The following is a 24,958-nucleotide window of genomic DNA, read 5'->3' as shown; positions in this document are numbered from 1 at the left end:
TTATATTCTTTCCTTCTGACCTGCAAGAACTTATATTTAGTTCAAATACTTTGTAGGTGAAAATGATGTAGAAGCAATACTGGAAGCTCTTCTTACATACTCAGTTGGCAACTCTTTCCTTTTCAATTACTATGTTTCATTTATGTTGACTCTATAGCCATCTAGATTTTATGATTTCTGCTCTAATTATAGGGGTACATGATAAAAACTTTTACTAAGAATTCTTGTCATTGGTTTTCCGTTTACATTGGATGATCCAAAATTTTGTGTGAAACAGTGAATAAATTAGAAATGGATTAAAACCAATATTCTGCTTTGTAAATCTCATATTATTTTTAGTTCTTTTCAACTGCATTCTTTCTTATGGTTGATTCTTACAACAAATCAGATGTTGATGTCAGTTGATTTTTACGTCCCATCTTGCATAATAGAGGATGAAACCTTATGTAATCTAGTATCCTGTAAATTAGAAAATATTTCATGATTTTGTAGTACTTTCCAGTGGATGTTCAAAAATACAAATATATATACTAGGTTTACACCAGATTGAAGGACGGCCATGCAAACTTGGAAACTTCCAACTGGTTGATGTCAAATATTGATGTTGGTGATAGTGCTCGATCTGATTTGATAGGATTTGAAGTTGCTCCTTTATAACTAGAATGTCATAGGTTTTAGTGGTGGAAATAACCTTTTCAAAAAACCAATGTAAGGTTGCATACAAAGAAAGGCTATATATAAATCCTTTTCTAGATCTATATGTGGCCTCAATATCCAAAGAATGTTAAAATTCTTATCAAACAAGTTGCAATTCAATTTTTTAAAATTTCTAAATTTCTTGCATTGTCTCAATCCTACAGCAATGCTTATACTCAATTTTCATAGAATTATTCAGAGTTATGGTTATGTCTTTTGTGATTGAATTAACTGTAGTGTCATTTTATTAATGCATCTTTTTCTTCCAGGAAAGTAAAAATTTTTCACTGGAGAAGGACCGGATTCTGTCTATTCTAATTGACATGGGATATCAAGCTGAGGAGGCCATGAGAGCTATTAATGCAAACGGTTTGTATCTATCTGAAAGAAAGTTGTACAATTGCTTGACAGTCTTTTATGCTTATAGGAAAATAAGGATCATCACTCTGGTGGCATGCCAACTTTAACTTTATTTGTTCCGACTATTGGTTCTCAAGAGGAAATTTGCAGCTTGTTGCTCAACCTAGAGATTTCTATATACCATTTCAATACAATAGTCAATTCTGCATCTTTAACTTATATTTTCACTATAATAAAAAATCTCTCTTAAGACAACTAGATAGTATACTAAGATTGGTGCTATACTTCAATTAATGAAAAAGCTTTTGCTGATAATGAGCTCTATTTTAATGACATTAACTCTGTTGGTAACCATTTTTTTGTTTATTATAACATTGTTCTTTGAGAAGTTGACTATATTTGATAATCATGATTTTCTCTTATATTTTTTTCCCTTGCAACATTCAAGAGGATATTTTGCTATTTTTAGTACTTATTGTTTCAACAATATTGCAGCGGTGTTTGTTATTATTCGTATCCTAGACCTGGAAACAACTTAAATTTGTCTATTACTGGAAACTTGTATTTTAACTCCTATATGTTCTATACCGAACAAGGTTGACCAAAAATTGACAAGTGAGCCTCTTTTGAATATGGAAATTTGTATTTTTCTACAAGAACTTTAAAATTGTGGAACCAAGTGAGCCTTTTTTGAGGATTATGTAACTCTCTTTAGTATGAGAAAATGATGTTGAAACATCAAAAACTTTCTCTTATATATACTATTTTGTTTAAAATTGCAGGTATGGATGCACCAGTTGCTGATCTTGCAGATTTTATTTGTGCCTCACAAGTGGAAAAGGGAACTTGTTTAAGTTTAAGAGAACCGCCTTGTCAAAAGGGTGAATGCTCCTCTAGTCAACAGGTCAGTTATTAATTACAGTGAACCCAAGGCTGTTAGAAGTTGATTTTGTTTTTAATTTGAATATGCTGACAACCAAAAGCAATTAAGTGATGTTGATTTTCTTCTTTGGACAGCTAACAAATTCTCACCTTTTGAAAAGCAAGACAGAACTTGAAACAAGGAAACGTAAACTGCAACAGATACTAGAGCAAAAGCCTGTGGGTCGGGACAAGGAGGTGTGTCGTTTGCCAAACCCAATGATAGGATTTGGGGTTCCTGGTGAACCATTGCTGATAGTTAATAGAGTACTCCCAAACAATGCCATGGGCCCTCCCTATTTTTATTATGAAAATGTGGCATTCACTCCAAAAGGGGTTTGGAGTACTATATCTAAGTTTTTATTTGACATTAAGCCAGAATTTGTAGATTCTAAGTACTTGTGTGCAGCTGCTAGAAAGAGAGGTTATGTCCATAACCTGCCAATCCAAGGTAGGTTCCAGCTTCTACCTCCCCCACCACTCACTATACATGAAGCCCTTCCTCTAACAAAAAAATGGTGGCCATCTTGGGACACAAGAACGAAGTTGAATTGTCTTGTTACTTGTGTGGCGAGTGCCAAACTGACAGAAAGGATAAAGAAAGCACTTGAGAAGTCAGATGGTGAGCCTCCTGCAAATGTTAAGAAATTTGTCCTAGAGAAATGCAAAAAATGGAACCTAATTTGGGTTGGGAAAAACAAGGCGGCACCACTTGATCCAGATGAGCTAGAGAAATTGATGGGGTTTCCAAGGAACCACACAAGGGGCTTTCGTACTACTGAAAGATATACAATGCTTGGAAATTCTTTTCATGTTAGTCAGTCTAAATAGTGTGTTGTTTATGTCCCTAACTGATTCTTTCTTCCTGACACACCAAATAAATTCATTGCAGGTTGATACAGTGGCATTCCATCTATCTGTTTTGAAGGAATTGTTCCCTTCTGGCATCAACGTCCTATCACTTTTCTCTGGAATTGGCGGTGCTGAAGTTGCATTACACCGACTTGGCATCCCTTTGAAAAATGTGGTTTCTATTGAAAAATCAAAGACTTGCCATGCTGTTGTTCGATGTTGGTGGGAAGAAACAAACCAACAAGGTAACCTAATTCACATTGTAGATGTGAATGATGTGACTCCGGGTAGGATAGCTGAATTGATTGCTTCATTTGGTGGGTTTGATTTAGTGATTGGTGGAAGCCCGTGTAATAATCTTGCCGGGGGAAACAGAGTGAGTAGGGATGGGCTCGAGGGAAAGGAATCTTCTCTATTCTTTCAATATCCTCGCATCTTAAACCTAGTTAAGTCCATGATGAATCTCAAATGATTGTATGTAGATAACTTCTCTTGTGACTTTTCTAGAAGATAATATTAGAATATTGATATTGGGTTTTCCTTAATGATAAATTTCCTAGTTTTGTGACACTTATTATGCCCTCTTTGTCTTATGCTTTTTGTTTTTATGCACCTTTGTACAATCTTTTTTGTCTAGATTTTTATTTTGCAACTGATGAAGCCTATGGCTAAGCTAAGCTTCCTTTGCAACAATGATCTGCTTGAACTTTTGGATTTGGGTTTCAACATTTTATCGAGCAATATGATAGTAAAAAAGCTACGCAATTGCATGTACATATAATCAACTTGGTTTAGTAGATTACGTAATTTGACCTAACCTAATAAGATTAAGACTTAACAATGATGATTACATTGAGATGAGCAATAATGATTATATTGAGATGAATAATGACATGATGATTAGAAGTTTCTAATTTAACCATCCTATCTTGTATAATGTTAGCAATGGTGGCCCATTAAGAGTTATCCATATTGGCTTGGATGGCTCTTTTCATGCAACATGAACAACAACGTCAAATTGATCTCACAAGATTTAGTATTATGGTTGGGACTCATTTTGAATACAAGTCTCTTGACATGGGATAAACCTTATGTTAAAAAAAAATTAAAGTAACACTTAAAATAACTCATAAAGTATGAATTAATATTTGTTGGTTAACAATGACCCCTATTCAGTCACATTTGATTTAGAAAATTGTCAAATTCTAAATGAAATTGGACGGAGCTGAGCTTTAATCACAAAATAGAATTTCTCATATATACACGACATTGTATGATGATCGATCACATTAAGCTCAATACGAGGCCAAAGTGATTATTTTTTTGATCGAATCGATAAATATGTATAAATGATCAAATGTACAAACAATCACTGGGCATACCCAGGAACCATGGATAATATCCAAAAACTATAGGCCTATAGCTAGGCTATCAAAAAGGAACAAAACGTGAGGATACATAGTAAACATTATTTTGTATACAAAGGTTTTAATCCTATGAATGAGCCCCTCCACATAAGGCTAAACATTATAAAAAATAAGACAATTCCTTGCTGCCCATATTTGATAGACCGAACAAGCAAGGGCGATTTTCTTAGCATTGCATATCCAAAAGGATCATCTGGCATCTTTCTTCAGCCATTTGAGGGCACTAGGGATCGAAGTCATGGCTCTGGAAATGCCAAACCACGTTCTTATATGCTCCCAAATTGCTGAACTGGCCAGGCAACGAAAAAATAGATGGCCGACAGATTTCTTAGCCCCATTAAACAAGGGGCAAGTGCGGTAAATGTCCAAAAATAAGAGCTTGTCACGAGTTAGGATGTTGGACCTAACACGTAACCATAACATGAAGGCATGCTTAGGAACAAAGCAGGGATGTCAAACTATCTTCGCCTAAACCTTGACATGCCCCTTCGGCCGAAAGAACTCATAGGCAGTATGAACATCAAAAGTAAGACCATTGGTCCAGCTCTCAAGCAGGATCCTGGTAGCCTCTGTTGACCCTCGCTCCTCACACATGGCATCCCTAATAAGCATCATCCTTTTCATCAAAGGGAGTCATCATTCCGGACCTGCCTTTGCCAAATGGAAGCCGTATGCAAGAATTCTTGATGGATCCACTAAACCCACAAAGTGTCATTTTTTTCGATGAATGTCCCATAGGTTCTTGACAAGCAACCTAGAATTCTAGCTTTTAAGATTCTTAAGGCCCAAGTCGCCCTCACATTTAGGCTTACAAATAGCTTTCTAAGCCACAAGGGAGGCCTTGGAGTTCCAAAGGAAGCGTCTGCAAAGGCTATAAATATGCTTGATAACAGTTGCAGGGACAGGGAGAATGGAAACATACCACACCTTGGTTCACAACACGGATAAGCTCCAGCCACCCCACATATGATAGGGAAGCTGCATGCCAAGCTTTAATATTATCCGAAATCTTTGAAATAAGCAAATCACAGTGATTGACCCTAAGCTTAATAGTTGCCAAATGGATGCCAAGATACCGAAAAGGCATAACCCCTTTGGGAAAACCAGCCACATCAAGAATACGTTGGAGATCCTGACCCTCAATATCAGTAGTGAAGATGCTAGACTTAAAGAGTATTGGTCTACAGACCCGATTTAGCTTCAAAATCCTTAAGGCATTCCATAATGATACGAATAGATGTCTCATCCCCTCTAGCAAACAACATAAGATCATCAACAAAAGCCAAATAAGATATCTTAAGCTTATTACACTTGGGGTGGAAATTGAAATCAGACCCATTCGTAGCTAAATTGAGGGCTCGATATAAATATTCCATGCATAACACGAACAGAAAGGGAGACAGGGGGTCTCCTTGCCACAAGCCTCTCTGGCCTTTAAAGAACCCACGCATGCTACCATTCATAATCAGAGAATAGGATGTCGTAGGCACACATTCAATAATCCACATAACAAATAGGGATGGGAAACCAAGACCATCCAAGACCTGCTGTAGGAAATGCCAACTTACAGAGTCATATGTTTTGCGGAGATCCACCTTAATGAGGCATCTCAAAGAAATTCTTTTTCTAAGCATACATTCACATCAGCTCCTGCGCAAGCTGAACGTTTTCCTCCATGCTCTTGCCATGAATGAAAGATGATTGGGCTTTGTCTATAACTGAGTCCAGTAGAGGCGCCAGACGAGAGGCCAGAATTTTAGCTATAACCTTGTAAATTACATTGCAACAAGCTATGGGCCGAAAGTCTCCCATGGAATTGGATAATCTAGACTTGGGCACCAGGATAATAGCCGAATGGTTAATCTGCTTTAGGAGATTCCCTGAGGAGAAAAACTCCAAAACAGCTTGATAAAGCTGATCGCCCACAATTCTCCAGGCCTTTTTGAAGAAGAGAGCAGTATAGCCGTTTGGGCCCGGGGCCTTGTCATCCCTGATATCAAACATAACCTATTTTATCTCCTGAACATTGATTGCACGAACCAGCCCCTCAGCTTGATCCCTAGAAATTGAAGGCCCCGAACCAAGAATAGATGGATCAATAGCATCACTGACAAACCCAGTGCCAAGAAGCTTTCGATAAAAGCCTATGAATTCCTCAACCACCTGATCCTGAGAAGAAGTAAATGACCTATTCTCCCTAACCACAACAACAATGTAATTACGTTTGACATTTCTCTTGGCCATCGAATGAAAGAACTTGGTACACTTATCACTATTCTTCAGATATGCACATTTAGTCTTCTGAAGAAAAAATAATCTCCCAGCATCTTTAAGGAACAAGGCCCGCTTCCTTAATTCAGCCACTTTAGCATGAAGCTCCATACAATTAGGTTGAGTTTACAAGGATGATTGGGCCTCAAGAAGCTCACGCCCAGCATTCTCTGCTCTACTAGAGATATGGTTAAAATGCAACTGATTAAACGACCTCAGGGGCTGCTTGAGCCTATAAAGATTTCTACAAAACTCAAATTGCTTGGTCCCTTCACTATCGAGTTGCCATTCCTCTTCCACCAACCTGAAAAAATCCTCATGATAAGCCCACATATTAAAAAATTTAAACGCATTAAGCCTCGGACCTAGCGGCCTCAGGATGGAGACAATGCTGGGAGAATGGTCTGAAAGGCACCCAGTGTAAGAAGTCCGCATGCTCGTAAAGCCCATTCGAGAACCAACAATTATTAGCCATGGCTCTATCAAGTTTAGACATCACCTAATTATTAGACCATGTATAGAAACATCCCATGGAAGGTAGATTTGAAAGCCCCAAGTCAACACGGCATTCATAAAGATCTTTGGTTTCATACTCAGAGACTGAACGCTCATTGCATTTCTCCTCCACCCTCAAAACACTGTTAAAATTGCCTAACAAGATCCACAAGCTAGGGCATTGAGCGCCAAAATCTCTAAGATTGAGCCATAAAGGCCTCCTGCCCACCACCGAGTTATACGCATACACGAAGCTAATATGGAAACAAATAAATGTTACCTTGCAGCTGTTGTTGTACTTTTTGTACATTAGTTTTAATGATGAAAAACATATATTGGTTTAATCCCTAAGTCATGAGTCAAGGCCATGGTTTTCAACATACATCAATTTCAATATCATGTATTTTTTTGTGAAAATGAAAACCAAAAGCATTTCAAGTATCAAGATTTCAAAACCGTGTTTTTGACTAAGTCTAGAAGGTTAGCACCTTATAAGGAGACATATATGAAAATATTTTCATTTTGAAAAACTATCTCCCGGCAATTTGATACCTAACATTCATTAGTGCTAAAATGATTTTTAATGAATTTTTCATTAAATAGAAAGTATATATTTTGGAGGTGGTTAAATCGTAAAATTGTAAGTTTGTACTAAAACTCAAAATCTACTTTCTTATTGTTTTGGATTTTGATTTTCTAAGTATTTTTATTGAATCCAAATAGGGGTACTTTGTTATTTACATTTATGTATTAAAGTAAATGGAGGTAAAATATAAATAAAAGAAAATGTGGACATTTACTTAAACTAAAGAAATGTAAATAAGCTGTGATGTATTCATGCTGTGGATTGTACTTTCAAGTATATTCTTCTGAATATCTGTCATGTTTCCATGCATGTTTCGAAACCCCTTTGAAATGGTTTTCAGTGTTTTTAGTGTATGCTATTTCGAAACATCTCTGCTATGCATGTGTTTTCAAATCAGGTTTTGGACTATGTTTTGAAACCTCCATATCATGTTTCAAAACCTCATTTCCAGAGAGGTATGTTTCGAAACCTATCATGTCATGTTTCAAAACCTATGACATTCTGTCAGCAAATCATTTGAAAATCGAGATGCATTTGTTTTGTAATTTTGTTTTTATCAAAATTATTTGTTTAATGCATTCTCCATGCTATGAGATTCAAATTCAAATTTGAATGTGAGTGCTTTCTCAAAGTGGGAATAGTTTTTGTCTCCCACTCAATGATGTCTCTAAGTGCAAGTATAGCTGGAAATGCTGTATGTTTCGAAACATGAGGAGTATGTTTCGAAACGTATGTGTAAAATTGTGATGTTTTGAAACCTATTATGTATGTTTTGAAACCTACTTTTCTGTCTTGTCTCTAACGGCTATAAAACGACCAGATTTCTATCTTTTGGTATAAATAGCAGGTATTTGAAGACAATAAGAGATTGATAGAGAGACAACAAGCAATAACAAGTGAGCACACATTAGAGACACACACACAAGCACAAATGATCTAAATCCGTTTGACAAGCATTTAACGAAGATCCATTCATTCATAGATGTGCATTGTGATGTGAAAAAAGAGAAGCAAGTGCAAACAACGAGTATCATCCTCCAGCTCTCCTCACCTCAAGTTAAGAGGTTTGTACAACCATATGGTAAAGCATTTATTGCTCTTTGGGTTGTAAAGATAAAACGTTATTTATCTTGTTTAAAGTTGTAAGGTTTGAGTTTAGCTTGAAACTCATTTGGTGTAAAGGTTTGAGTTGAGCCTAAAACTTATTGTGTCAAAGGTTCGAGATTAGCCTTAAAACTCACTTGGTGTAAGGTTTGAGTTGAGCCTAAAACTCACTTGGTGCTAGGTTTGAGTTGAGTCCGTAAAAACTCACATTGTAAGGTTTTGGGGTGAACCGTGGTAAAACCCTTGTCATGGTGATCACTAGTAAAAGTGATTGAGATTGCAAAATCCTTCAAGTGGGTAAGCTTGAAGGTAGTGGAGTAGGCGGGTGCCGAACCACTATATATCTTGTGTGCAACTGTTCTTTAGCTTTTGCTTATCATTATTGCCTATTGCACATGTTATCATAAGATTTGTTATCAAAGGCTAAAATAGTTTTCTTGACTATAAACTTATACACATACATACAAAACATATCTTTGATATACAAACATCTTTGGTATACTCTTATTTATGTATATCATTTTTACCAAAGATCATTAGTTTGAAATACAAGTTAAAAGATTTCGAACCAAGCAAAACAGTGAAGTAGATTTCGAAACATACATTTCATATTTCGAAACTAGCTATAATAGTAAGGTATATTTTGAAACACATATAGTAGGTTTCGAAACCGACTTAACAAAAAGGTTTATTTCGAAACATATAGCTTATATTTCAAAACTTAGTATTCTACCAACAATCAAAGTTTTAAATTATCAAAAATCTACCTAATCCCAATTCACCCCCCCTCTTGGGATATATTTGCTATCAATAGGAACCAACAGCAGTTAGCTTTACAATGGATCATTTGCGGGGACATATCAACAAGCTCCACCTACACTTTGCTTGGGTCCCAAAGGATTAGAATCCTTCATGCATCATGAAAATGGAAGTTATTAACTACCAGTTTGCCCTTAAATTTTTTTTTTCATAACCAAGCCAAGCTTGGACTAAGATAACTTCATTTCAAGGATACCCATAATATCAACCTTCTTAAGGTGCATGAGGCTAGCCACCCCATTTTTCTTCAAGGGTCTATTTAGACCCCTGATATTCCAACAACCAATCTTTATGGAGGGGAAGGAAAGGTTTGACCTTTCATCCTTTCCTTTTTTGATAGGGCAGTGGACATCTTCACATTAGTGCCTTTAAGCTTTGGGACCCCTGCATTCGTGAGAGACTTCTTACCATTCAACACCTCCAACCGAGGCTTATGGTCTACATCAAGGTGATCCTCCAAGACCTCAACACTTTTACCATATTTGTTTCTCTTATATGTGACTAGCTGAAATAGTCCTTCCGGGTCAACCCCTTTAGGATATGAGACGACATCATGCTTGCTCCTTGGGCCTTCTCTATTTGCACCTTCTTGACCAGCATCAACCTCCCCATCAACATCCTTAGCAACACCATTTCGATTAGAATCACTGGGCCATTAGGAGGAGAAATAACCAAGCCATCTGGAGACTCCCCTGAAGGTGTTACCTTAGGAGGGGGCGTCCCCATAGCCAGTGAAGATTCTCCGATAGGACCAGAGGGGGACGGGTTGGGAGCCAAATTCTTACCCCCTAGAAGAGGCTCATGCATAATTGATCCAATTGAACCCCTAGACTGCACGCGGATGCCATTCTTCTTACAACTCACTGCCATATAGCCAAGGACCTTACATATAGAGCAATATTTCGATTCATTCTCATAAACCACTTTCTGATGCCTGATTTTCCCATTAGGTGTCTGAATTTCCATAGCCTGAGATAACTCCTTCGTTGAATCAATTTCAACCAAAACCCGGGTAAATGAGATTCGTTCTTTTGTGGCTGTTAGCTTATCAGAAGTGATGGGCCTACCAACATTGGAAGCAATTTTTCCCAAGGCCCTCACACTTCGGCAACAAAGGGGCAAGTTCGGAAAATAGACCCAGACAGGAACCGATAAATGAATATTTTCATCAAAATCAAAATTAGGAGGCATAATTTTTAACAACACCTCATCTCTAGACTCAGAGTTAGGGAATTTGAAGACAAGCAAGCCACTAGAGTGAGCTAAATACTAATGCTTAACTTTCCAAGACTCACAAAGATTAAGCAGAACCTCTTTACTTGGAAACTTCCCAACTATGAAACCCACAAGACAGAAGCCCCATGCTTTCTCAACCTCATCAACATCTTGCAGCTCAAGTACCGCTCGGTTACCCTGAATCGCGAACGCTGGCAACGAGAGACCTCGATGCTGCATTTTATTGTCTTTAAAGAGATCTACCCATGGAGCAGTGGGTTTATCAGGGGCCTTGATGTTCGCATTAACCCCTGCTGGCACTTCAGGAGTCACTTCCAAACTACATGCTAGGGCTTTCTCTAGATGATCGGACTAATTGCCCTGGTTGCCACCCTGCAGACGCAACGAATAGGGTTATTCCTGAGCCACCCTTACAGCACAAATTGGCACACCAACAAAATTGCTAAATGGCACATAAAAGACAAGAGTACAACATCAAGAAAGGTTCAAAGAATTGTACAAGACAACAAAATGATGATAATTTTTCCTAGGTGGTACCAAAAAGAAAGCAAGATAAAATTGCAAGTCCAACAATAACAACTAGCTTATGGCCAAATCCCACATACATGTAAGTTTATTTTTTAATTCAAGTGCATTACGGGAAAAGTCAAGCAACCAACATAACTAAAAGTTCAATTGAAAATTTCTATAGTAGCAGAAAAATAATAAATATAACTGTTGGGATATCGCCTTCCAATAGCTCGTCGAACATAAAGAGAATAGAACCAAGAAGAAAAAAAAATATAGAAACGAAATAGACAAAACACTCGCACAACAATAATACCAAATTTTCATGTTCGGATTCTTAAATGAATCCTACTCACGGCAAGGATTGTCCCCTAGTCAATCCACTAGAACAGTAGGGAGAATTACATAATACAAGTTATGAGAAAAACTCTTAAGAACTCACCGAGTACAAGCTCGAATACCTTGAGCACCTAGCACTCATAGTTCTTTTCTTCTCTCAATACAGTGCTATACACTTTGAGTACAAATGAAAACATGAAAGCTTTTCTTAACCCTTTGTTGCCCGCTCTGTTCTTATTTATAGAAGTAGTCGATGGATCCAATGTAGAAGGCAGTTACAATGGTCGTTGGAGCTGCAGTCTCTAACAACCAAGTTTATTATAATTGTTGACAAAAAAACCAAACGGTCGAAGGATTCGACAGTCTTCATACCAGCTGTCAATAGTCTCAACCAATTTTAAAACACTAACTAATAAATTCCACCTTGAATCAAAATTGGATTTAGGATATGATTAAAGGACCTACAGTACTCATTAGCTAAAAAGAAAGAACATTGAGCAAGGCCAATGCTAACTCAAATTTAGGTACTAGAATGGACTTAGTGAGCATGTTTGCAATGTTTACTTCAATTGAGATCTTCTCAACTTTAGCTTGTTGTTTAGCAATTATATCCCTCACAAAACAAAGCCTAACATCTATATGCTTAGTTCTCTCATGAAATGCACTATTTTTAGAGAAATGAATAGCACTTTGTGAGTCACAATATACCTTAGGTACCTGCTCAGCCATTCCCAATTCCTGAGTGATTCCGTACAACCAAATGACTTCAGTTAGAGCCACATATTTTTCCTCGATTGTGGAAAGAGCCACAATATGTTGGAGATTAGATTTCCAGCTTATTAAGTTTCCACCTACAGCAAAGGCATAACTGATTAAGGATCTTCTTTTGTCAAGATCAGCTGCATAATTAGAGTCATAATAGCCCTCTATGCAACTTCTACCTTCAGTGTTTGACCTAAACACTAATCCTTTGTTCACAGATTCTTTTAGGTATCTAAGTAGTCATTTGATAGCATTCCAATGATTCTTGGAAGGCTTGCTCATAAACCTACTGACTAGACTAACTCCATATGCTATGTCTAGCCTTGTTCCTATCATTGGATACATGAGACTTCCTATTGCATTTGAGTAGGGATCCTTCTTCGTGTATGCTTCCTCATCCTTAGGTAAGTCTCCTTTAACAACACATAACTTAAAATGAGGAGGAATAGGAGTGGAAATGGGTTTGTAGTTGGTCATTTCAAATAACTCTACAACCTTTTGAAGGTAACCAGATTGAGACAAGGTTAAAATACCTTTCTTCCTATCTCTTAAGATATCAATCCCAAGTATTCTCTTGGTTGCTCCTAGGTTTTTCATTTCAAATTTAGATTTAAGGGCCATAGTCAATTTACTTATTTCTTCTTTATCCTTACATGTAATGAGCATATCATCTACATAGATAAGGAGATAGATATATTGGTTTGCCTTTAACTATTTGAAGTAGACACAATGATCAAAATTACATCTCCTATAACTTTTCCTAAGCATGAATTCATCAAACCTCTTATACCATTGCCTTGGAGACTGTTTAAGGCCATATAATGGCCTTTGTAGTAAGAAAACCATTTGCTCTGTTCCTTTTTTCACAAAACCTATAGGATACTCCATATAGATTTTATCTTCTAAGTTGTCATGAAGAAAAACAGTCTTAACATCTAATTGTTCCAACTCTAAGTCATAAAGAGTTGCCATAGCCAAGACTAATCTAATTGAGGTATGTTTTACCGTGGGAGAGAATACCTCATGGTAATCAATTCCCTCAATTTGGGAATAACCTTTGGCAACTACCTTTGCCTTATTCTGGCTAATTCTACCCCTAGTATACCCGGTTTCCTTTTAAAAATCCATTTACAGCCTATTACTTTTTGATCACGAGGTCTTTTAACTAGGGTCTAAGTCTCATTTTTATGAAGAGAATCCATCTCTTCCTGTAATTGCCTTAAACCAATGAGCCTTGTCCTTGTTGTTACAAGCATCATTATAGCCAATATGCTCATTCAACTTAATGGAGTCTCTTATGTTTAGGGCATAGGCTATGATATCAGCATAAGCATACTTTATTGGTGGTCTATTTTCTCTCCTAACCCTATCTTTAGATAGCACATATTCCCTTAGGTCCTGGTTTTTTATAGGTATTTTAGTATTAGGAAGAGTGTCAAAACTAATCAATTGAGATGGTGTAGTCATTAGAATTTCTAGTATTCTCAATTGACTCAGTTGAGGTTTTAGTAGGATAATTTTGGCAGTTTGAACCCTTTAAATTTCTACCTTGAGGGAAGTTATCCTTGTTTCTTTCCACCTCAAACTGAAAATTATCAATTTGCTTATACTTATCTATTTCCAGTTGATTAGGATTATAGTATTCAAATTCATTAAATACTACATCCCTACTAATGACCACCTTCTTATCCTCTATTAACCAAAGTTTATAGTCCTTAACTCCCTTAGGCTATCCTAAAAATAGACCATTCTTAGCTCTGGGATATAGTTTCCCTTCTTTCTTATGGACATATCCTATACACCCAAAAGGTTTTAAGTGATCTAACTTAGGTGATTTACTTGTCCAAAGACTTTCTGGGGTTTTAAACTGAATGGATTAGGATGGGCTTCTATTTATTTGATAGCATGCAATTGCTACTACCTTAGCCCAGAACCTTTTAGGCAAACTTGAATCTTTTAGCATACACCTTACTTTATCTAGGATAGTTTTATTCATCCTTTCAGCAATACTATTTTGCTGAGGGGTTTCACTATAAGTCCTATGCCTAGCAATGCCTATTTGATTACGGAAATTTGAGAACTCATGGTTACAAAATTCTAGACCATTGTCTGTTCTTAAATTTTTAATTTTCTTTCTTGTTTGATACTTTACTAAGGTCTTCCATTCCTTAAATTTATCAAAAGCTTCACTTTTTTGTTTAAGAAAATAAACTTAGACCTTTCTAGAGAAGTCATCTATTGGACCCCATCAGAACCCTTCAGGACTGAGCACTTACCACCATGCCAAAAGCTATAGTTGTTAGTAGAGGTGCAACTCTTTATCCCTATCCACACTGTGGGTTTGCAACCCCATCCCCATATCTGAACAAGTAGCCTCATGGAGCTGTTGGGGTTATAGCTATGGACTAACAATCCCCCTCCCCAGCACACCGAATGAGACTCGAACTTGCAGCATGCTCTGATACCAGTTGCACCCCACCAGGAACCTTCAAGACTAAGCGCTTACCACCGTGCCAAAAGCTATAGCTATTAGCAGAGGCACAACTCTTTATCCCTATCCACACTATGGGTTTGCAACCTCATCCCTAGGTCTCAACATGTAGTCTCACGGAGCCGCTGGGGTTATGGCTATGGACCAATATCATCAACAAAGGAAATAAAGTAATGAACACCTGAGAGGGAAAAAGGTACCAAAGGAGAGCCCCATAGGTCTAAATGCATATATTTTAGGATATCTTTGGTCTTATGCATAGAGGGAGCAAACTGTAACCTATGTGACTTTCCCATAACACAAGTCTCACAAAAATCTAAATTACTAATCCTCTTAGAGTCTAATACACCATGGTACAAAGCTCTTGCATCCCTTGTACACCTATATGACCCAATCTCTTATGCTAAATTTTAGTCTCATCCTTTACAAAGGAGGAGATTGCAACATCACCAGAGATGGCCTCCCCTTGCATGATATATAATCCTTCCTTGAGTATTCCTTTTAAGACTACCATTGACCCTTTCATTACCTTTAGAATGTCATTTTTTGATTTGTAAGACCCTCCATTTAGATCTAGCATTCCTAAGGAAATTAGATTTCTTCTTAGATCAGGTACTAGCCTTACATTATCTAATGTTCTAGAAGAACCATCCCATAATTTGAACTTAGCAGACCCTATACTTGCAATAGTGCAAGATTGATCATTTCCCACTAGTACCTTTCCTCCTATTTGTTTAAAATTAAACAGCTAATCTCTCCTAGGCGTCATGTGAAAGGTGCAACCAAAGTCCATTATCCATTCATTTCTAGAACTTTGTTCTGAGATGGTTAAGCCTTCCCCACTCTCATAGCCATCAGAAATGTTTGTTACTTCTAGCTTATCCATCTAGTTTTCATAGCCCTTCTTTCTTAAGGGACAATGCTTTCTAATGTGACATTCTTTCTTACAATACTAACAAGTCAACGTTCTGGAATTGTCGCTATTTCTAAACTGGGTTCTTGAAGTACTCTTACCTCCAACCTGAGGTCTCCTATCAGCCTCTCCTTAACATGCAGACCTTTTGCATAACTTAATTTCTTATCTTTCTTTACCTCAAGATCTCTAGATCTTAAAGCTACTAAGACATCTTCTAAGGAAAGGGATTCCCCGCCACACTTGATGGCTGTTTTTAGGTCTTTATAAGATTCTAATAGGGAGTTTAAGAGAAGGATGACTTGGTTCTCCTCCAATATCTTTTCATCTATATTAGCCAAACCTATTGTGATAACCTTAAAGTCATCTAGCTTATCTTTAGTGATTTTAAAGGGTCCATTTTGAATCCAAACAACTATTCTTTTAAGTAGATCTTTTTTGATAAAGTCTTAGACGTATAAAGAGATTATAGTTTAAGCCAAACCTTAGCAGCAGTGTCCTCCTTATCAATTTGGGGAAGGACATTGTTGGCCAAATTTAGGATCAATAGGCTATATGCGATCTCAAGTGTATCTTGTCTTTCTTGAGGAGTCATGATTGCGGGAAGTTCTTTCTCATTTAGGGCTTTGGCGCATCTTTATTGAACGAATATTGCTCTTATCTTATTGCGCCACATATTGAAGTCACCACAGCCATCGAATTTCTCGATCTTCGTAGAGCCCATTTCCTTTTCTGTTCTTGATCTCCGTGTAATCCCTTTAAGTTTTGAAGCTTTGAACCGGCTCTGATACCAGTTGTTGGGAAATCGTCGTCCAAGAGCTTGTTGAACATAAAGAGAATAGAACCAAGAAGAAAGGAAAAATACATAAATGAAATAGACAAAACACTCACACAACAAGAATAAAAATTTATGTGTTCAGATTCTTAAATGAATCTTACTCATGGCAAGGGTAATCCCCTAGTCAATCCGCTAGAGTAGTAGGGAGAATTATAGAATACAAGCAAGAAAAACTCTCAAGAACTCATCGAGTACAAGCTCAAATGCCCTGAGCACCCAACACTCATAGTTCTCTTATTCTCTCAATATATTGCTATACACTTTGAGTATAAATGAAAACACGAAAGATTTTCTTAACCCTTTGTTTCCCGCTTTGTTCTTATTTATATAAGTAGTCGATAGATCCAATGTAGAAGGCAGTTACAGTGGTCGTTGAAGCTGCAGTCTTTAATGGCTAAGCTTATTAAAATTGTTGACAGACAAAACCAAACGGTCGAAGGATTCGACTTGATGGTTAACAGCCTTCATACCAGTTGTCAATAGTCTCAACCAAATTTGAGACGCTAACTAACAAAAACTAAGCAAAGGAAGATCTAGGGGGAAAATATGAAAGTTCTATGGCTTTTGAATTGTCATCCTTCCATTCTCTCCAAGTTGATAGTCCAATCAAGCTAGGAAATTTAAGGAGCACCCTAAATTGAAACAAATTAGCAACCATATTGTACATAGACTAGAAGGGGAAAGTCTATCTTTAAATGCACCACTTCATTTCACCAAATAATGGCTTATAACACAATAACTCAATAACTTTCATTATTTCACCAACCGGCTTGTCTGCCTTTGAATTGTGATTTTTGTTGAGAAATCAAAGACTTGTCAAACCATGTTTGAAGTTAGGAGCAAACAAATCAATAAGGTAATTTAATTTATATTGTAGATATGAAAAAATATGACTCTGATAAAATGACAAAATGGGTTTGATTCATTTGGTGGGTTTGATTTGGTGACAAATGAAAGCTCATGCAATAATCTTGCAAGACATATCGAGTGAGGAGAGATGGGCTTAAGAGAGAACTTCTCTAGTGACTTTGTAGATTGATATAGTTGTGGTTGTGATGGCGATGGTGGTGCATTATGCTCTAGAGTAGGTTACTTGTTGGTTTTGTTATTCCAATACAATGGAATTATTTTAGCTATTGTCTTTTCGGTCTTTTTCAAGTCTCCAAGTGCCAAAACTTGGGCTAAAGGTGAAGATTGTCCTAGTTTTAGCACTTGAAGATTGGAAAAAGACCAAAAAAATAATTATTGCAGTAATTTCATTATATAGAAAGAGCAAAGCTAACAAGTAACTACTTTAGAGCACAATGCATTGACATCACCATCACCACCGCCACTATATTAACCTACAAAGTCACTAGAGAAGTTTTCCCTTGAGCTCGTATCTTCTCAATCGATTTTGTCTTGTAAAATTATTAAATGGGCTTTCCACGGTATCCAAATCAAACCCACCATATGAATTAACCCATTCCACCATCCTATGAGGAGTCACCTCTTTTAGATTTGCAACGTAAATTAGATAACCCTCTTAGTTTGTTTCCTCTTACCAACTGTAACATCCCAGATTTTCAAACTCAAATATGATGTACTACCTGAGGTTATTAGGTTCTAATACTTGGGGAAATAGGTCATTTCAAGGGATTATAGAAGGCTTGAGGCAAAGGTTCAGTTTCTAAACTAATGGCAAAATCGTAAATACTGAAGTTTGGGTAAAAAAGTAATTTACCTAAAATATTGGGGTGCTAAGTGTAATTTATCCATTTTTTAGGGACCAAAAAGTGCAATTAAAAATGGCCCGGGGACCAAGTTGCAAGGGTCTAAGTGCAAATTATCCGAAAAGTTTGGGCCAAGGTGTAGTTCTTGAAACCTTAAATGTAACGCCCCGCTTTTCCGGCGCGTTATAAACTTGGGACAATTCCGGGACAATAATTTTTTTCTTTTAAGCACTTAAAACTAAATCACATCAAACCCCGAATCCGTCCCAGAATTTCCATCTATTAATCTCGAAAGAGAATCACTATACACATCAAATGCGGAAGAAAAGATCGAAACCTGATATCTTAACATTAATCATAAATAAATGCTTACATCTTCAACATTCCTCAAAACGTTTAAAATCTAAAGTAGCAGAACTTAAATACAGGGGCTCCGTTACATACATTTCATTTCTCATGTACTTAGCTAAGTGCCATTTCATTCCTCATTTATCTTCGTATCTGCTACAATTTCCACCTGGAACGTTTGAATATTCCAGGGGCAAAGCCCAAGTTAGATGATGAATCATCTAAGTAAGGGTATAAAAAATATATTTCGTGTATGAATGCAATGTCTTTCATCGTAGGTGTCAACTGCACCCCTCATGCTACCTACCATTTTAGCGGCCCCCTTCTTTCGAAGCCAAGGTGCATGGGTGCACCCTTGGTAAGGCAGCGGTGCCAGTTCGTACTCCCTACGGCCTCATATGCGAGTGATCAATGATATCAACGTGTATTTATGCATTTCATAGTCATGTCATATATGCAGTCTACGTGATGGATTCATATCAAGGCATGTCAATATGATGAAAACATTTTCGAGGAAACATAAACCACTTACTAACCAAGCATTTTCCGTAAAACTAACTTTAATTGGGGAGTACCACTTACCTTCTCAAGCTTATCAGGCTACCTCAAAATTCGTGCCTTGCCTCGATTTGCGTGCCAACCTCAAAATTTGCACGAGTCTCTTCAACTTCAGCCTCAAAGTATCCTAATCACCATAATTATTTAAATAAATATTAAAACCTATTTTTCCATAATTTCTGGCATTTTCTTTAATTTGTTTTCTCTATTTCTTCCTATTTTTCCTCGATAATTCTAAATTAAATATTCCTAAAATATTTTCTCAAATATTTCACTACGATAATTCATAAAATAATATTCTTGAATTTCTGGAATTTTTAGGAAATTTTACTTATCTTGATTTAGCCTCTCCAGTTTCCTCGGTATGCTTGCCTTGATCTCGAAAAGCGTGCCTGAGCCGTTTTCTCGCCAAAATCTTTAGGATGTTATCGAAATATAATTTCCTATCTTTTGAGATTTTTCCGGGATTTTTTTCGACATTTTTCCCATTTTCTTTTCTTTTTCTTCCTTTTCTTTCTTTTTCTTTTCTTTTTCTCTTTTCCTTTTTTTTTTTCTTTTATTTCTTCCTTCCTTCTTCTTCAACCTCTCACTCCCCTGCTCCCGCGCACGGCTCCCTCTTCTATTTCTTTTTCTCCTTTCTTCTTTTTCTTCTTCTTCTTCTTCTCCTTCCTTCCTTCTTCCTTCTCCTTTTCTTCCTTCTTCCTCCTCTGTTTCTTCTCTCCTCCATGGCCGAACCAGCGCTGCCCTCGCGCCGCCGCTGCCCTCGCCACCGCCTGTTGCGACCGCCCTCGCCACGCATTGCGGCTGCCACCCCCGGGGGACTTCATCCGTCGCTGCTCTCGGATCAGCCACCATCGCCCGACAACACCGCTCGCGTCGCCTCCCCAGCCTCCCGCGAACTCCCCATCGCGGCCTGCTGTGGCTGCGAGCTTCCATGGGAGCTGCTCGCTTCGCCGGCCGCCTCCCTACGGCCTCCGCTGGCCTCGCCGATCGCACCATCTCCACTCGCTTTCAACCGAGCTGCCATGGTTGCTCGAGTTGCTGGAAACTCGCGGCCATGGCTGCCGCAAGTTGCCACGGCTTGCTCCGCCTCTCTCTTGCTCTCTCCCTCTCTCTCTCTCTCTCTCTCTCTCTCTCGATTACTCACTGCTTGCTGCCCTCAATCGGCCAACTTCTTTGCCTATTTATAGGCAGCCATGGACGAACGCATATATATGCATATCTATATATTTGTACTTCGCATTTAATTGCTAAATCTCTCAAAATCGGCTGCCATATCCCTTAAATCCAGCTGCAATTCTCTTCCTCAATCCTTGCTGCCATAATCTCTTCATTTTGTGGCCGGAATCTCGGCCATTAAAGCTTCACAGAAGCTTTCCAGCACACGCGCATATGCCTATATATGGTTGTATATATATTATATATTACACTAATTTATAAGAAATTATTTTATTAAATTCTAATTTTCATCTTATATCAAATGGGCAATTCCGTAATTTCAATTATACCTTCAACATTGGATTAAATTGCATTTCTATACTAAAAACGCAAAATTAATAACTTCAAAGTTACTCGATTTAGACGATTTTGTCCCAGTGTCCTCACCAAGCTATTGTTTCCTCCTGAAACCACTGAAGGATTGTTCGTTATGCAAAACCGGAGCCCCCCTAGGGTTCCATTGATTTTTCAGGAGCCTCCTACAACGATTCGGTTTTACAGCCTAAATGGCAACTGTATTTTAGCTATACCGAAAATTGTTCCCGATCTGATTTCTTTCAATACCATAAATCCTATTTCGGAATGCTCGTCGAGACTATATAATTTTCTTTAGACAATTTCACTCTGAGGCATTCCCTACAGTTGATTCGATACCTGAAATTGCTATAAAATTAATTTTTCGGTATTCCAAACTCATCGGAACTACGTGACAACTTCATACGAACATGGGGTATTACATTAAAAATATCTCTTCAAGGTATCATGGATTTCAAATTCAAATCAAATGGAGCTTTGGATTCCAAACTCTATTAAATTCAATTAAGAGACGAGTGGTGCATTTGGGTTAGATGCACTTGGGAGAAATGATGAAGCCTTATCTCCAATGACACATGGCAATCAACCATTGGCCACTTGGAAGATAAGATAAGGTCACATGATGGCTCATAGTGACTTTTTGAGGTGGCATTACATGATTGGCTAAGAAAAAGCTTACTTAGCTTCCAAGTTTGCAAAAGTCTCCAAACCTTATCCCTAAGGACATGTGGCAAGCATTCATTGGCCATTTGGAGATAGGATTTGAAGTGTAATGATGAGAAATGTGAAAAATGCAATTAACCGTGTGGAATGTAGTTGTAATGATGGGAAATGTAGAAAATGTAACTTACCGTGTGGAATGTAATGATAGGGAATCTTGAAAATCTAATTAAACGTGTGGAGGCACAAATCCCTAGGGACATGTGGCATATTTTAATTGGATGCTCATGGATGGAATGATGACGCGACACGTGGCGCGATTTGGTTCGTCGAAGTTTTCTATAAATAAGGGCTTTGGGGTTATTCATTTTGGGCACCAAGTAAGGAGGAAAAGAAAGGGAGTTTGAGGGAGGAAACGCTATCGAAAAGAAGGGAGAAAGTCGAGGGAGAATAAGTCTTGACAGAATTTTTGGATTTTTCTTGAAGTTCGTGCCAAGCAGTAAGAAAAACTGCGAGAAAACCCATTCTGCTCATTGTAAATCGTGCTTCCTAAGGTAACCGATCAAGGTGAGTGATTCCTACATGTTTTGTGACATTTTGAGCATTTGTTGCTTCACTTGTGTGTGGATGTTGCTTGCATATCATGCCTTCGTGGCTTACATATCATATTTTTCCTTGGCTATGCATATTCCTTCTGCTTTGTCATATATCATGTTTGTGTTGGTGACTGTGGGTAGTTGTTGGGCCATCATGGAAGAACTCGTGCTCTTACGGTGAGCCAGGGGTGACTATGATGACCGTGGGGGTGATTGTAACACCTTGGCATTGCTACCATAGGGGTGGATTTCATAATGGCATTATTGCATTTGCACGCATGTACTCTCATTTTCTGAGTCACTCACTTAGATATTATTATTTAACTCGGGTGTTTCATACCCCTGGGACATTCAACGTCCCAGGTTTCTCAGAAGTGCCAGGTGTTCCAAGTTCTAGCTCGAGCAAAGGGCAAAGAGGTGGTGCTTGGCTAGCTTTGGGTTTTATTTCATTATGTACCCTTGTAACCAAGTGATGTATTGTAAATAGTAGCTAGGATACTCAATGTTGTAAAAAGGTGTGTGTGGGTGTCCTACAATTGTACCTGCTATGATGTGTTATGTTTTATGGAGTATTGAAGGTCGTATGCATTTCTCATACTTGTAAAGGAACTATAGTGGAAACCCCATTTATTTAGCTTTGATTAAGCTTTCAGGTTCGATCCAATACTTCCGTTGGCAAGGGTTTCCATAACGCCCTAGGTGATGTCTGCTTCTATTTCACGTTGTTATGTATTTGGAAAAGTGAGGCGTTACACCAACTTTGGACAATGACTCAACAAGTATTTGATTTCTCAAGAGAAACCACATTTTTGAAAAGGAATCCAAGTCGGTGCAAAGCTTCAACTCCACCAATTCCACAGAAGAGTGATATAAGATTGATTCCAAGGGAAAAATTCTTTAACACATATGGTATGCTATTGTATCAACCTGCAAGAAATTTATTTGATGTGTCAGGAAAAATTCAATTAGAAAAAATAAGTAAAGAACATAAAAAGCACTCTATGTACACTAAGGTAGCGTTTGTTAAAATGAGTAATATAATGTTATATCAAGATAAAGTTAGAATGCTTTCTGAAACAGGATATGGAATGGTTAAGATAAAGTTGGTAAGCATTTCAGGATTTTTATCAAACTATTTGTCAAATTTTTGAAATGTTCTAGAGGACATATGCATCATTTTTTCTTATTTGTAAGATCCAAGATATACTTATCTAGAGGGAAGGGAGAGAGATAAGCATATCTGAAAAATGCCAAAGAAGAAGTCACATGACTTCTTTTTCAAGAGTCTCCAGATACGTTTAAAAAGCACATTGGAAATGAAAAAAGTCTTGAATTCTTTCCACATCTTACTTTTTCAGAGTCTATATATTAGTTAACAAACACTACCTAACATAAAAAGCATTTCCAAGTGCTACATTTTTTTCCTGTTTATTTTCTCTACTACATTAACTATTCCCTTTTTCTTGTTACCACCGTTCCTTTTTAGCTTAGTTTTATTTCTTATGGCTGTGATTGTTATGTGAAAGAAATGTTTGATATTTAAGTTTCAAAATTTTGGCATCTTAATTTTGATGGTAGATATATTACCTTTTCATTGTATTTAATAAAATTCATGCCATATATCTTTACTATTGAATATGTTTCAAGCGTGTCATATCAAACAATCTTTGAAAATTAGTGTTATCTAGACATCATTGTCATCTCCTTGACTGAAGACAAAATACACAATGATTGTAGAGTTGAAGAATGTATAAAAAGAAAACCTTTGTATTATTCATAATGTGCGATAGTCTTAAAGGTGTTCCATGTCTAGTTGTCTCAATAGTTTCTATTCAGGGAATGTTTTTCAGTACAAGAAGATGATGAATGAATGGTGTATCTCAAGGAAGACATTTTCTTCCATGAGGGTGTCTATTCTTTTAGAGTTGATCATTATATTCAAAGATAAGAAAGTATGTTAGTGATAATAATGTGATACTCTCGAATGAATTCAAGACTCATTTAAATCCAACTTAAGAAGGCAATGGCTTGCTACTTTTTAGCCAAAAAGAAATAAATAAGACTTTCATCATATGGGGAAGAATTGCATTCAATTTATAACCTTGATCAAAAGAGTCAAGATTTCAAGTACAATAACGTTTAAAATCTTCTAGTGGTCATGTCAATATTAATTTAAAAGTAGCATAACATATAATTGTAGAAGAAAACCATGAAAAGTATAAAAATAATTGTAATACTCGGGAATCTTTTTAGGCTACAAATGGTATTTCATGAAGGATATAAAAGGAATTGTTGAGATAATGAGGCTTTAGGGTACACTATTGTAGTCTTAAGCGACCGAATCGATCAGAGGGAGTACCCCGGACCTTTGATAGCCAAGGAGAATGTAATGGTATCGACAAGTAATACGAGTTATGATTTTAGGTGATAAACGAAATTGGATCGGGAACAGTTTTCAGTACAACTATTGACCGGGCTGGGAAAATTGAATTGACGTAAGGAATATCCAAAAAATCAATGGAGTGTTTTGAAGACTTAGATTTTGTATATGAAACAACCCTTGAGCGATTTTGGGTTGAAACGAAGAGATTTAAGGTCAAATCGATCAACCGGGCTTAAGTGTAATTTTCTAATTCTGCCCGAGGAAGGGCAAAATAGTAATTTTTCAAGAATTTCAAGGATAAAATGAAGTATACAAAACTTGTGGGCCTTAGTAATAGTGTTGGAAAGATCAGGGGTATCATGGTAGGGGCTAAAATGGAATTGGAAGAAATTAGGGGGTGGAAGTGTAAAAAATGGAAAGTTTGGGGTGTGAATGCAACAACCAAAAATGGCCACCGCATCCACCGCACACTACAAAAAAATTGATTTTTAGCGGCGGTTTTTTAGCGGCGGTTTCTAAAACCGCCGCAAAAAATGAAATTTTGCGGCGGT

The 24,958-nt window shown here is 37.3% G+C and overlaps 1 protein-coding gene across 2 annotated transcripts in view; it reads left to right on the top strand.

Moving 5' to 3' along the window:
- LOC127809472 (DNA (cytosine-5)-methyltransferase DRM2-like) overlaps positions 1-3,379 on the top strand; it is a 74,946-nt gene extending 71,567 nt beyond the window's left edge. The window contains exons 5-9 of one of the 2 annotated variants that reach the window (XM_052348285.1): positions 57-103; positions 966-1,065; positions 1,839-1,960; positions 2,074-2,790; positions 2,870-3,379. In XM_052348285.1, the coding sequence (XP_052204245.1) occupies positions 57-103; positions 966-1,065; positions 1,839-1,960; positions 2,074-2,790; positions 2,870-3,301 (1,418 nt within the window). In that variant the 3' untranslated portion in view covers positions 3,302-3,379. The remainder of the gene's footprint in view (positions 1-56; positions 104-965; positions 1,066-1,838; positions 1,961-2,073; positions 2,791-2,869) is intronic. The other variant, XM_052348286.1, reaches the window with a different exon arrangement.
- The last annotated feature ends 21,579 nt before the right edge of the window (positions 3,380-24,958 follow it).

Source organism: Diospyros lotus, chromosome 9 (assembly GCF_014633365.1).
Source record: "Diospyros lotus cultivar Yz01 chromosome 9, ASM1463336v1, whole genome shotgun sequence".
Taxonomy (NCBI): domain Eukaryota; kingdom Viridiplantae; phylum Streptophyta; class Magnoliopsida; order Ericales; family Ebenaceae; genus Diospyros; species Diospyros lotus.
Note: the sequence above shows the minus strand (reverse complement) of the source record. Positions and strands in the feature narration are given on the sequence as shown.